Source organism: Sinocyclocheilus rhinocerous, unplaced genomic scaffold (genome assembly GCF_001515625.1).
Source record: "Sinocyclocheilus rhinocerous isolate Xijiao unplaced genomic scaffold, SAMN03320098_v1.1 scaffold51, whole genome shotgun sequence".
Taxonomy (NCBI): domain Eukaryota; kingdom Metazoa; phylum Chordata; class Actinopteri; order Cypriniformes; family Cyprinidae; genus Sinocyclocheilus; species Sinocyclocheilus rhinocerous.
Window position 1 is genome coordinate 314,338 of NW_015641017.1, and position 12,655 is coordinate 326,992.

General features: G+C 36.6%; 3 protein-coding genes across 3 annotated transcripts; 2 read left to right on the top strand and 1 right to left on the bottom strand.

Moving 5' to 3' along the window:
- Positions 1–1,741: 1,741 nt before the first annotated feature.
- On the top strand, positions 1,742–2,811 carry LOC107753766 (myeloid-associated differentiation marker homolog). Its single transcript, XM_016569983.1, has one exon. The coding sequence runs from the start codon at positions 1,906–1,908 to the stop codon at positions 2,749–2,751; it is 846 nt and encodes a 281-aa protein (XP_016425469.1). The 5' UTR covers positions 1,742–1,905; the 3' UTR covers positions 2,752–2,811.
- A 2,155-nt stretch (positions 2,812–4,966) lies between these two features.
- Positions 4,967–6,876, top strand: LOC107753768 (myeloid-associated differentiation marker homolog). Its single transcript, XM_016569984.1, has one exon. The coding sequence runs from the start codon at positions 5,291–5,293 to the stop codon at positions 6,149–6,151; it is 861 nt and encodes a 286-aa protein (XP_016425470.1). The 5' UTR covers positions 4,967–5,290; the 3' UTR covers positions 6,152–6,876.
- An 853-nt stretch (positions 6,877–7,729) lies between these two features.
- On the bottom strand, positions 7,730–12,337 carry slc25a19 (solute carrier family 25 member 19). Its single transcript, XM_016569985.1, has 7 exons — positions 12,168–12,337; positions 11,235–11,368; positions 10,623–10,778; positions 9,517–9,687; positions 9,158–9,332; positions 8,479–8,609; positions 7,730–8,266 (listed from the first exon to the last, which is right to left on the bottom strand). Exons 2-7 carry the CDS (start codon positions 11,364–11,366, stop codon positions 8,090–8,092), a joined length of 942 nt encoding a protein of 313 aa, XP_016425471.1. The 5' UTR covers positions 11,367–11,368; positions 12,168–12,337; the 3' UTR covers positions 7,730–8,089.
- Positions 12,338–12,655: the final 318 nt, after the last annotated feature.

Below are 12,655 nucleotides of genomic sequence, written 5' to 3' on the forward strand. Positions count from 1 at the left end.
CTCAATACTCATATGTTTAACATTATATAATGAAGACGAAAATATACGGCTTTTAATTTTACATTTAAAATGAGACAGAGCCTTTCTAATAGTTTATGCCTGTGTCAATAGGTGTGATCTGACTCTGTACACAATTACAGTCAGGTCAAAGTCCAGCACATCCCTGTAGAGGCACAAACCCATTTCACAACCTCATTTGTTTGCTTTTCTACTGCAATATTCAAATTCACTTCTCTGTACAAGACAATAACTAAGGTACAGTGGTGAAAGCATACTTTTCAAATGAAATGATTCACAAACTATGATCTCATGACCTGGGATAAAGATTTTGCAGTGATGTTGTCACCATTATCAATGCTTAGAAACTTGGCAGATGATGAGTAATTAGTTGGATATTTGGACCTCAAAGATGACATTTTAGTTAATGTGAAGTAAGGAGAATACTCTAGCATACTATGTTATTTCTATAGCACCTTTTATACATAAAATGCAGTTCAAAAATATAAACATTATTCAGAGAATAAAGCATATAAAAACAATAATAGGGAACAACAATGAGAAAAATGCATATAGAAAATGAATATACAGTAGCACTTTATTTTACAGTCCTGCTTCACATGTACATACTATGTAGTTAACTATAAGTAAGTATTAAGTGTAAGTAACTTATAATACAGTACTTTTTAGGCAAGTACACTGTAAGTACACATACTGTAAAATAAAGTGCAAACATGTTTTCTATAGCACCTTTAAAATGCAACTCAAAATAAATAAATAAAAATTAGGGGGAAAAGCATAAAAACAATAATAAGCAACAACAACAAAAAAATCACAAAAAAAGCATATAAAAATAAACATACAACATCAATTCACAACTTTCACACAAAAAAAAGCAGTTCAAAGTTAAAAATATAAACATTGTGTAGGGGACAAAATAATAAAACATTGATAAGCAACCAGAACGACAAAAAAGCTCATAAAAATAAATATGCAATGTTAATTCCCACCTTTCATACCTAAAACAAGCTCAAAATATAAACAATATTTAGGGAGAAAAAAAAACATAAAAACAATAAGCAACAAGAATGACAAGAAAGCACATTAAAATGAACAAACACAAAACATATAAATACAAACCAAAAACAAAATATGTTATTTCTATACCACCTTTCACATCTAAAATAAGCTCAAAGCTTAAAATATAAACAATATTTAGGGAAAAAGCATAAAAATAATAATAAGCAATGAGAATGACAGAAAAGCATATCTCCGTAAAATATGCGTTTGCTTTATAAAACGAGAAAGCTCAGAATTTTGCATGGTAAAAGCTGCCAGGTTTTTGGTGCATATATGTCACGGAGACAAGCTTAACCTGATTTCTTCCGGATTTCACAGCCAAAAATCAGAAGACCTTAATTTCTCGTCTTCAGAGCATATCTCTCCGTCTTTTATAGCCTCGTTTCGCAAATAAGAGCTCTAGTAATTTACAGAACATAAATCAAACCCATAATTTCTTCCCTCCACCTTTAGTATTCAGATGCTTATCATCTTATTTAGCAATGACATTTCAGGGTCCACCCAGTTTCTTATCTTCACATTCCACTCATTTGAACTTCACACTGACTGGACATTTACAAACCAGGGCCAATCTACGGAGGTGCTACTGATAAGGTAATGAGCAATGAGAGGATGAAGCCACTCCCTGGACCGCTTCCCTTCTGGGTGAGGTTAGTATGTGAAGACTAACCTGGAGTCGATGGACGACGACCAACTGAAAAGCCAAGACATTTAGAGAGTATGAGAGAGAGAAGTCAATGAGAAGACAACATTTTGTAGGCTGAAGGCATCAGAATCGAGGCTGAACATCAATTTAAGTGACATTTAAGGAGGAACAGCGCCATCATCATGGTAACCCTGAACACTCAATCTCTCACCGTGCCGGTGGGAATAATCCGCCTCTTTGAGTTCGCACTAACGCTCATTACCTTCAGCCTGGTGGCTTCTGAAGGCCACGGCAGCTCTTCGTTCTGGGCCTGGTGCATGTTCACCTGGTGCTTCTGCTGTTTCATGACCCTCCTCATCATCATCCTGGAGTTCACCAGCCTCAACGCCAAGGTGCCCATTTCTTGGGACGACTTCACAACGGCTTTTGCGATGTTGTCCACGCTTATGCTGTTGGCCGCTTCGGTCATCTACCCCACGTTCTACGTACGCTCCTCACAGTCGGTCAGGATTGCAGCCACAGTGATGTCCTGCGTGTGCTTCGGCCTGTACTCAGCCGAGGTAGGACTGACCCGAGCCAAACCCGGGGAGATCAGCGGGTTCCTGTCCACCGTGCCGGGCTTGCTGAAGGTCCTGGAGGCGTTCGTGGCCTGCATCATCTTTATCTCTCTGAATTCGGTCTTTTACAGCGGGTTCCCTGGGCTTCAGTGGTGTGTGGCCGTCTACTCAATCTGCTTCATCATTGCTCTCCTCATCATCATCCTCACCATCGGCAGGTTGTTGGCTCGAATCCCCATCCCGCTGGACAAATGTCTGACGGGGTACAACATACTGGCGGTTTTAATGTACCTCACGGCTGTGGTGATATGGCCTGTCTACAGTTTCCAGAACAATCCAAGACCACCAGGCTGCAATCACTGTTTCTGGGATAGCCTGGTTGTTGTGTCCTGCATGACTTGCATCAATCTGATCGTCTACATCGTGGATACGGTTTACTCAGTGCGTCTGGTGTTTGTTTCACCTGCCTAAAAAATCACAACGGTTGTGTGATGAAGTGCTTGTGATGTTCCTCATTTGTAAGTTTTGAAATGTAAAATCTATTAAATGTGAATGTAACCAGATTGTGGCATCAGCTTGGATGAGAAGTACAGTTGTTTTATATATATAGGCAGTTTTAAAGATGCACATACTGGTTTTGCTATCTTATTATTATATTAAAATGACTGAAAGTTTATTGATATTAGTGCATTCTAAACAATGTTATCAGAATTATAAAAAATAAAAAATATGACAAACACATAATATATAATCATTTAAACATGATTTTTTTTAATGTATCTATTTTGGTTTCACAGACTTGTTCTCTGTCACTATCAATGTTTGCAAATAAACTAGCCAGTGAAACCACAGAAAGTGAATGAAAGAGAGGAAACATCAGTTTGCCTCCATCGTTATGGATTTATAGCATCATAACTGTAACATTTAGTGTCAGTGTAATATTGATCTTTGATCCTAATGTTGACTCTCATGTAACATATGCTTACAACACGGATAATGTTAATGTACTAAAGGTTACGGGGATAACAGCAAATAATTGAGTGCTGAGCGCTGAGAGATGTTGAAATTCTCAATGAACTTCAACATTCTCATCCTCAAAAAACCTCATGAATTTTGTTATCAGTTTTGTTTCAGGACTGGAGTAACCAACACAATCCACTGGAAATACACCCACTAACATTATCCAATCAGTTGGATATTATCCTATTTATTTTCACTCAGAATATACTGTTTCATTCAGAAATGCATTACAATAGAAGTAAAATGACTCGTGAATGCCATTTCGTGTTGTCTGAGGTGATGCAGTTTTTGTTTTTGTATTAAAGGGGTCATACTAAAAAAGTTGACTAAAAAAGAACATTATTTTGTGTATTTGGTGTAATGAAATGTGTTTATGCGGTTTAAGGTTAAAAACACATTATTTTCCACATACTGTACATTATTGTTTCTCCTCTATGCCCCGCCTTTCTGAAACGGGTCGATTTTTACAAAGCTCATCATCATACTGTATAGGGTCAGCATGTGCACCGAAGGGGAAACAGGGGAACTAAATCACCGGAACACCGGCGGCTACTCTCCCAGGAAACAGTCCTCGTCCTCCGTAAAATGTGAGACTTTAGTCTTTGCAACTTTACAGATCTTCTTTATGCACCAAGAGCTTGTAACACTCCAAAGAGAAAGGAAAAATTGAAATCGCATCATATGACCCCTTTAAATTATCTATTGCTTATAACCTTTCTGCTCTATTTCACATTCTATCAGATTATAGTTTGTCAGCTAGTGCAAGTATAATTTAATTTCCAATAACATTTCCGTTTAAACACCAAACTAATAGGGATAATGTACAGTCAAGTTGAATGCCAACACAAGTTTTTTTTTTTTTTTGAGTTTTTAAAAGTTGATCTTGAACATCTTTTTTGTTGTTGTTGTTTTATCTATCTACAATTATATTTTAACCTGGATTTCAACATGTAAATAGCAGCTGACATTTAAAACAACACAAACAGACAGAGGTAAAACAGTTCAAAAAATATTTGTTCGGTTTAAATTATAAAACATTAGAAGAGGAAATCAAAATGAGATCAAGCAGTAACGTGACACCTTCTGGTAAAAAAGATGGCCTCATAACTTTAACGTTTCATGTCATAATTCAACTTTTTGTTTCATAATTATCACTTTATGTTATAAATCTGACTTATGCCACCATTTTATTTCAACTTTTTGTCATAATTTCAACTAATGTCTAAATATGACTTTTTATCTCATAATTTCGACTTTTCATGTTACACTTTTGAATTTTTACCAAAACATGGTTAATTATTATTATTCTGTGCAAATGGGCTTCAGTATCAAATGAAACTGAAGATGTCGAGCAATGAAGATGAAAGCTCTAAATTATTTTACAAGCTGTAGACAAAGAAAGAGTTCTGCAAGATTGTTTGCTTTATCTGTAAAACATTCTTGGTCTATATAACCTATAGTACTCCACATCGTGCTGTTATCAGGACAAGTAAAAGAATAATCCAAATTGAACTTTCCTGTGATTAAACCAAAAGGTATCTTGAGGTGGGACTGAAGCCCATAGGTGGAAGTGATTAGAAAGAGCCTGGCTTTAGACCAGAGTTCAGGGTTTGGAATCAGCTCACAGGACAACAGCAGACCAGCAACCAATGAGAACCAAGAGAAAGGCCATGAATGCGATAAGCTCGAAAAGGCTTCTGTTCTAGTGTCAACATGATCAAACATGTTTGCTGCCACATGAGAAGGAACTGAAGTTTTACTACAAAGAAGAACTTTTGGCTACTGATTTTTAAAGAGTCCCTATGGAATAGAAAAACCACAACGTGAGGACAACGTGAGGAGAAAAAGGAGTTTGACTGGATTTGTTAACATTTGTGGCACGGTGAAATTGCACAAAGATGCTCGGAAGAATGCAACGCCGTTTCTAAAAATCAGAATCATTGGAAATCTGAAAAAACAAAGGCTTTGGGATTCCTGAAACAATTTCATCATGTTGCATGTGGATTTCAGATCACTGATTCTGCCTATTGGCATTGTTCGGATGGTGGAGGTGGTTCTAACATGCATCTGCTTTGCATTGGCGGCATCAGCGGGAATCCCAAATGAAACCAAGTCCCATTGGGCTTGGTGCATGTTCTGCTGGTGCTTCTGCTGTTTCACAACCCTCCTGATCATCATTTTGGAGTTTACCAACCTGAACACCAAAGTGCCCATTTCCTGGGAAGACTTCACCATGGCTTTTGCTATGTTGGCTACACTTATGATGGTCACCATTGCAATCATCTACCCCACGTTCTTCGCCTGCTCCTCCTGCTCCAGGCAGATCGGGGCATCTGCGGTGTCCTGGTTGTGTTTTGGGCTGTATGCCGCCGAGGTCTGGTTGGTCCACAAAAGGCCTGGTGAAACTAGCGGCTTTCTCACCACCGTTCCTGGTCTCCTCAAGATCCTGGAGACATTCGTCACCTGCATCATATTTATGTCTTTGAGTCCCGTCGAATATAGGAAGTCTCCGGGAACAGAGTGGTGCGTGGCCGTCTACTCCCTGTGCTTCATTTTTTCATTGCTGATTATTTTCCTCACCATCGCCAAGCTGTCTTCCATCTTTCCATTTTCTTTTGACAATGTGGTCATTAGCTTCAACATCCTGGCCGTGGCTATGTACGCAACTGCTGTTGTTATCTGGCCGCTGTATGCGTTTGACAATAACTCACGTCCAACAGATTGTAAAAGCTGTCCGTGGGATAATCTGGTGGTGGTGACCTTCATGACCGTCATTAATTTCTTAGTATACATTGGAGATATGGCCTACTCTGTTAAAATAGTATTCTTTACCCAACACGGGCAAGAGTAACCCATGCCATATCTTTGGTTTAACATGAAAAAATAATGTATGTAACGTGAGTAAGGATGTTATTGTATACGGAGCAGACATAAGCGAAATTTAGGCGAAATTTCGCGGGCAAAAAAGGTCCATTGTTTGTCAATAGTAGTAGGCCTATGCATGAAGCATCGCTTACTGAGAGGCTACTTCCGAACTAAGCAGTTTCAACAAAGCGAAAACGCGTGTTTAATGTTGAACAAATTTGAATCTAATGCGGAAAATGTGCGCGAAAACATTTCTCCTCACGCGAAATACCAAATCGCTCGGATTGACTGGATTTCGCCCGCGGAATTTCGACATACAAATGTGGCAGCACCCTATTTTCAGTCACATTACGTAGAAGGTGGAGTACAGATGAGTTATTCATTCCCACGGAGTCGCACATGGTTAATATTTATTAGTAAGTCATGTTTCGTGGGTTAGTTTTGAAACCATATGTAGCCTACTACCGGTACTACAGTATCGATTAATGTCACTCCGCAATATACTTGACTGTAACTTTGTACAGTGATTTTTATTTTTATGTTACCAATCTTATTTTTGTCTGTTGTTGTACATTTTCGCAGAAAGCCGAAAGGTTGTATGATGTGAGAAATATTCAGAGACAAATTAGAAGTTTTTGATATTTCGCAGCTGTTTTTAATCTAAAGCCAGCGTAAGCAGTGTCACAAAAAATGAAGAAATGGTCGAAGTTTACCCAGTTGATTTTAAGATAAAAAGATAAAAAACAACAACAACATATTTTTACCTTGTGTCTGTGTTTTATTTGTTATAATATTAAGGACATTTTTATGTTAACTATTTTTTTTAAATTAACATTTTTATTGACATTTAACCTTGTCCATTAACATTGACATTGTTTTGGCTTTTTAACATTATTGAAGAATCTTAATATAACTAAAGATAATCTAATAATTAGGAAACATTTTTTGCAATAATTCATTCTCCAAACATTAAAGCAAGAACAGGACAACAAAGAAAATTTAAATAAAATAATTTTATTAGAAAAAATAGTTTTTTTTTTTTAAAAATCTTACGTCACCCATTTGTTTGCCATACATTTTTGTAATATGAGAGCTATGTGTTTTTGTACATGAGTACACAGGTGTAAAAGTAAAACCATTATGATCCTCGGAAGAGAGTTTGTTTTTACTAATGTCAGTGAGAAAGTACAATAATAATAAAAAAAAAACATAAATATGGCCACAAATAAAGCCAGAGTAACAGGAAACATGGAGGTTCAAACTGTTCCAAACAATATTCTTCCATCCGTTAATATGGAACATAAATATTTTAAACATTTAATCCATAAAATATTTGACCATTCACTGTTTAAAAACCTTAACAATGACACAAAGCACACACACAAACAAAAAAACCTGAAATGAAACTGTAGAAAACAGATGACTGAATATTTCATGCACCATATTGAGTATGTATTTTAAATGTTTTTGAAATGCAAAACTGCAAAAACCATCATAAGTTAAAACATTCTGATTTCCAGTGTTATGTATACAAACAAGATAGATCCTAATGCAGAGTGCAAACCAAAACATACAGACATTATGACAAAACTTAAATTTAAAATCTTAATATGTGTAACAATGGTTTTCCAGTCTCCAGTTGAGAGAGACAAGAGGTAGAGTTCACTGTTTCACGTAAACAGGTACATTTCAGCTGATTGTTCAGTTCAAGGCTTTAGTAGAGCGAGTCAGAGGTAAAACTGTCTTTCTGGTGTGGTAAAACAGCTCCTGACTTTTGTAGCAGTGCCTGTATTTTGAGAGCAGCAACTGGTCCCTCTTTACTTTACGTCCTAATACATCTACACACCAGAAAACACACACTGAGTTCCATCTGATGATCTAAAATGACTCTCAAGGACGTCTGTGGGGTTTCTCTCATTGCTCACTAGCTGCTCTTGAGGCTGACAATGGCATTGATGAAGAACTCGTACCAGAAGAAGGTGAAGCCTGTGGACAGAGCGGCCTTCAATAGACTGGGGGAGAGACCCTTAAAGAAACCCCGGGGCCCTTCCTCTCTGCCGATCCTCACCACACAGTCTGCAAACCCATGATATGTCTGCACCTGCACAGAAAATAGAGGAAATGAGTATTAAACTATTCACGTGTTTTTGAAAGAAATCTCTTATGCCTCTCTCTAATGCCTTAGGGTTTAGACATTAACAACAGTAATAGTGAAGTCAGTCTAGCAAGCAGAAATAGTTATCGTAGGGACATTGAACCTTCAGTCTTTTGGTTAGCAGCTCAGATCTTTAACCACTACAGCGCTCCACCCACCTGTCCAAACTTCATCCTGGCCTCTTCAAATCCACCCACTTGAAGTCTCTTCTTAATCAGATCAAAGGGATACGTGATTGTTTTACTGATGACTCCAGCACAGCTACCACTGATCAGACTGTGTAAACCTCCTGAAAACAGACAAGACACCACAGCAACGTCAACAGCTGGACAGAAAGCACCTCACACAAGGTTTGAATTCAGTGTTGATTCATAGATATGTGCTTTAAGGACAGTGTTGATATTGTAAACTAAAACTATTATAAATGGCTTCCGCTGAAATAAATAATAAAATATAAATATTAGATGAGAAAAACTTGCATTTAAAAATATTAACTGAAAATGAGAGATGTTGCCCTGTCAACTAAATGAAATAAAATGTAATTGAAAAAGTTTATGTTGAAGAACTAAAACTACTAAAACTAAAAATGAAAAAAAAAAGGAACTAAATGAATAAATAAAAACAAATTAAAATGTAAAAAACCACATAATGAAATCACTAAAGCTTTTTAACTAAAATAAAAATGAAAACTGAAAATATAAAAATAAAAGCTAATTGGCTGAACTTTATTAAAGAAAACAAACAAATAAAGAAATAAAAGCTAATTCAAAATATTAATAAATATCATAATAGTACATTCAAGACTGAAACAACACTGTTTAAAAAGCATGCTCTGACCTTTAGATTTGGTGTCCTGGGGCTCCAGAAGTTTCTTCAGGATATTATAAAAGAAAAACTGCATGCCTGCGTAAGGAAACACGGCCACTAGGGTGGGTGTGAGGCCCCTGTAGAAGGTGAAGGGCCCCTCTGTGCGGAACATTGTGGCCACGGCATGCCTGAGGTTACGATACATCTGTACATATGAGAAAACCTTTGAATTGTGGGAAGTTTCTCATTAAAGCCTACCAGAGAGTGGAATAATATATGACCTTTTAAAATGAACTCAGTTTTCCACCCTTTCAGATGCACTCAGACACAGCGCATTAAAAATATAGCTATAACAGGTCATATCACACTCCTGAGGCTTGACCCCTGACCTTGGGTTCGCCCTGAGCAGCGAAGCGTGTGCGGAGGGTATCCAGCGGCTGGCAGGCGACGGTGGCGGAGCAGGCGGCCAAACCGCCGCAGATGAAATGCACTCCTGGTGTCTGGCTCTTATAGCTCGTCTTCTTATGGACCAGCTCTGTCAAGGCTTCAAAACTCGCAAACTACCACAAAAAAGACAAAGAGAACCAATGAGGTTTAAGGGTATTTGTCAAATGTCTACAATTGTGTGAAGGATGACCACAGATGCTTGATCCATCTTTCTAAATTACTAAATAGGATAAGCCACATGTCTACATAGAATTGAATAGAATATAAGAAAAATTGAATATGGATTCCTTTATTGCTACAAGATCAAAGCAGAATATAATAGAATATAACATTTATTGCTACATCAACAGACCAGTATTATTTATATTAACTAAAACTATAATTAAAAAAATTAAAACATTTCCATTAATTGAAATAAAGCTGAAATAAAACACTACATATAAGATGAAAAACTTAAAAAAAAATGTAAGCAAAAATCAGAAATGTTGATATAATTGAAATAAATGTTTATGTTTATTAAAATGACTAAAACAAAAACTGAAATAAAAATGAATTAGAAACTGAATAAAACAAATAAGTAAAAAAGAAATAAAAATGACAAGCACATACAAAAACTAAAAATAAAGAAATATATACATAAGCAATTCAAAATGAACAAATAAAACATTGAAATAAAAATAAATGAAAGCTCAAATAGAAATATATATATATAAAAAATAACAAGTACATAATAAAATCATTAAAATATTTGAATTAAAATGAAAATAACTAATTCGAAATATGAATATCTACTATAGTAGTATATGAATAATACTAAAATAACACTGATGAGGACAAAATGTATCTTTATCTCAACAGAATAGAATAGAACAGAATAGAATAGAATAGAATAGAACAGAATAGCAGAATAGAACAGAAGAGAAACTTTTTCTACCCTTACAATAGGATCAGTTTACAGTTTGTGGCTTAATAATTGAACAGGAAGATGATTCTGGCCTCATGAAAATTGTACGTATATTGTGAATATATATGATTTATCTCCACATACCTGAACTGCCCCATAACACACCGACAGCAGCTGGGCAGGAGTGTGACCTTTCCAGAAAGCAGGAAGTCCTTCTTCAGTCATAATACAGCGTGTGGCCTGCCATAAACCCCAGTACTTCCCCTGACGACTCCTCCAGGACACCTGCTCGATCTGCAACTGCAGCATGCACAAAACAGTCAAAACGGTCCTGCTGTGTCACAATAAAGACCAGTTTGAATGTCTAAAAGTGTAACACACTGCCACCTTGAGGCCTGTCCACCAGTTGCTACGGCAGAGAAACTACAAACTAAATCAAGCACAAAACAGCTCATCGGCTGCATCTCCTGTGTGCATTTATAACCAGTTTAAAGCAGATGAACGGGCTTCTTTGAACTGAGCATGCTCAGTGCAGCCGTGGGTTTGGGAGTGGTGCTAAAATTCCACAGGAAAACGTGACTCATGTTTTAGGCACAATGAAGCTTATGCGAATCAGATGTACTAGAACAGGGACTATTGTGTTAGCTATCGATGAAAACAACTTTAGTTGAATGTGTTAATATTTATGTTTTCATGTACAGAAAAACAGTTCGGAAACCCAAGAGCCCTTTGGCTCAGTGAAATGGAAGTTGTTACCTGAAATCTGATTTTGATGACATCCAGAGGGCTGATGAGGGCACGGGTGACCATACCTGCCGCTGACCCGGCCAGAGCAGCTTCCTCTGGGGAGAGAACCACGCCGGGGGAGTCTGGATCATAGCCCACCATTCCTGCTCAGAAACACAGCCACCGCCGGTGGAAAAACAATCAGTGGAATTAAATCAAATAAAAAATAAGAAAATAACATATTCAAAAATTATATAAAAACAATCTGGCTGATGTGGATGTATAATAATTTGAGTGGAATACATTTAAATAATGCAAGTAATAAAATAAAAAAATGACAAATTATAATATGAAAATAAAAATCAATATGACTGGTGTGCATGGATGGAAACTGCAGATAAATAAATCAAATAATAAAAATAACATGAAAATATCAAAGATATTTAAGTTATTTTTGGTTACACTTTATTTTAAGGTGTCCTTGTTACAGTGTAATTATACATTTACTGAGAAATATTAATTCAATACATGAGTTTACTATATGGTTAGGGTTAGGATTAGGGTTTGTCTTAGGAGTACTTGCATGTAATTATGCATATTTTTTGTTATTATAATAGTAAGTACATGTAACGTGCAACAAGGACACCTTAAAATAAAGTTTGCCGTTATTTTATATTTAGTATTTTCAAAATATAAAAACATGTATGTTAAATTTGCTCAACATGACAGCAGTTGACAAAAACACAATGGCTGCGTTTCAAAACCTATTGAGCTGCCTATCTAGACAGTGTTTAGATGGGCAGCTTTAGATGCTTTCGTCTGGAAAATGCAATTGATGCCCAAAATGTTGTCTTGGTAAGCAGCTCTTTGTGGTTTGAGACACAGCCAGTGTTGCGCTGCTGCTACTAAGTTACACACACAGTAGACGCTTACAAATACAGACTCGCGAAAACGTAAACATACCTTTCTGGTGTGCACTTCAGTGTTCCTCTGTAGAATCTGCTCTTGGTGAAGTTCTCTTATGAGTGCATAGCAGCAGTGTGATGTTAGAGGACACCTCCTCATGCTCCTCTGCTGCACACAGACCAATGACAGAGCGGCACGACTGTGTTTACTGACCGTGTCTGACTCCACACCGAGCACATTGGTTCCTACCTTTTTATTTTAATTGTAGTACTTTTTATTTCATTTTGAATGTATTGACATTTAATTTAATAAACGTTTTATAATAATTGATTTAACACAAAAATAAAATAATAAAATAAAGTAAATCAATAAAAGGGAATAAAAAGATTTTTTAATACACATCGGGGGTAAAAAGTAGTTACAGTCATTACATTAATTATTCGTGGAAATGTTCGTTTTTATTGATGTTAAGTAGTTAATCTTAAAATGAAAATATAAACATGTGCTCATAAAGCTGAGGTGAAAAATTTACCCCCCCCCCCCCC

What these genes read in the sequence shown, in the direction of transcription:
- LOC107753766 (XM_016569983.1), top strand. Translation starts at nt 1,906, where the DNA reads ATGGTAACCCTGAACACTCAATCTCTCACCGTGCCGGTGGGAATAATC.
- LOC107753768 (XM_016569984.1), top strand. Translation starts at nt 5,291, where the DNA reads ATGTTGCATGTGGATTTCAGATCACTGATTCTGCCTATTGGCATTGTT.
- slc25a19 (XM_016569985.1), bottom strand. Translation starts at nt 11,366, where the DNA reads ATGGTGGGCTATGATCCAGACTCCCCCGGCGTGGTTCTCTCCCCAGAG. An exon ending in TCATCAAAATCAGATTTCAG is followed by an intron (nt 10,779 to 11,234) that starts GTAACAACTTCC and finishes TGCATGCTGCAG; the next exon opens with TTGCAGATCGAGCAGGTGTC. An exon ending in TGTGTTATGGGGCAGTTCAG is followed by an intron (nt 9,688 to 10,622) that starts GTATGTGGAGAT and finishes TTTTTGTGGTAG; the next exon opens with TTTGCGAGTTTTGAAGCCTT.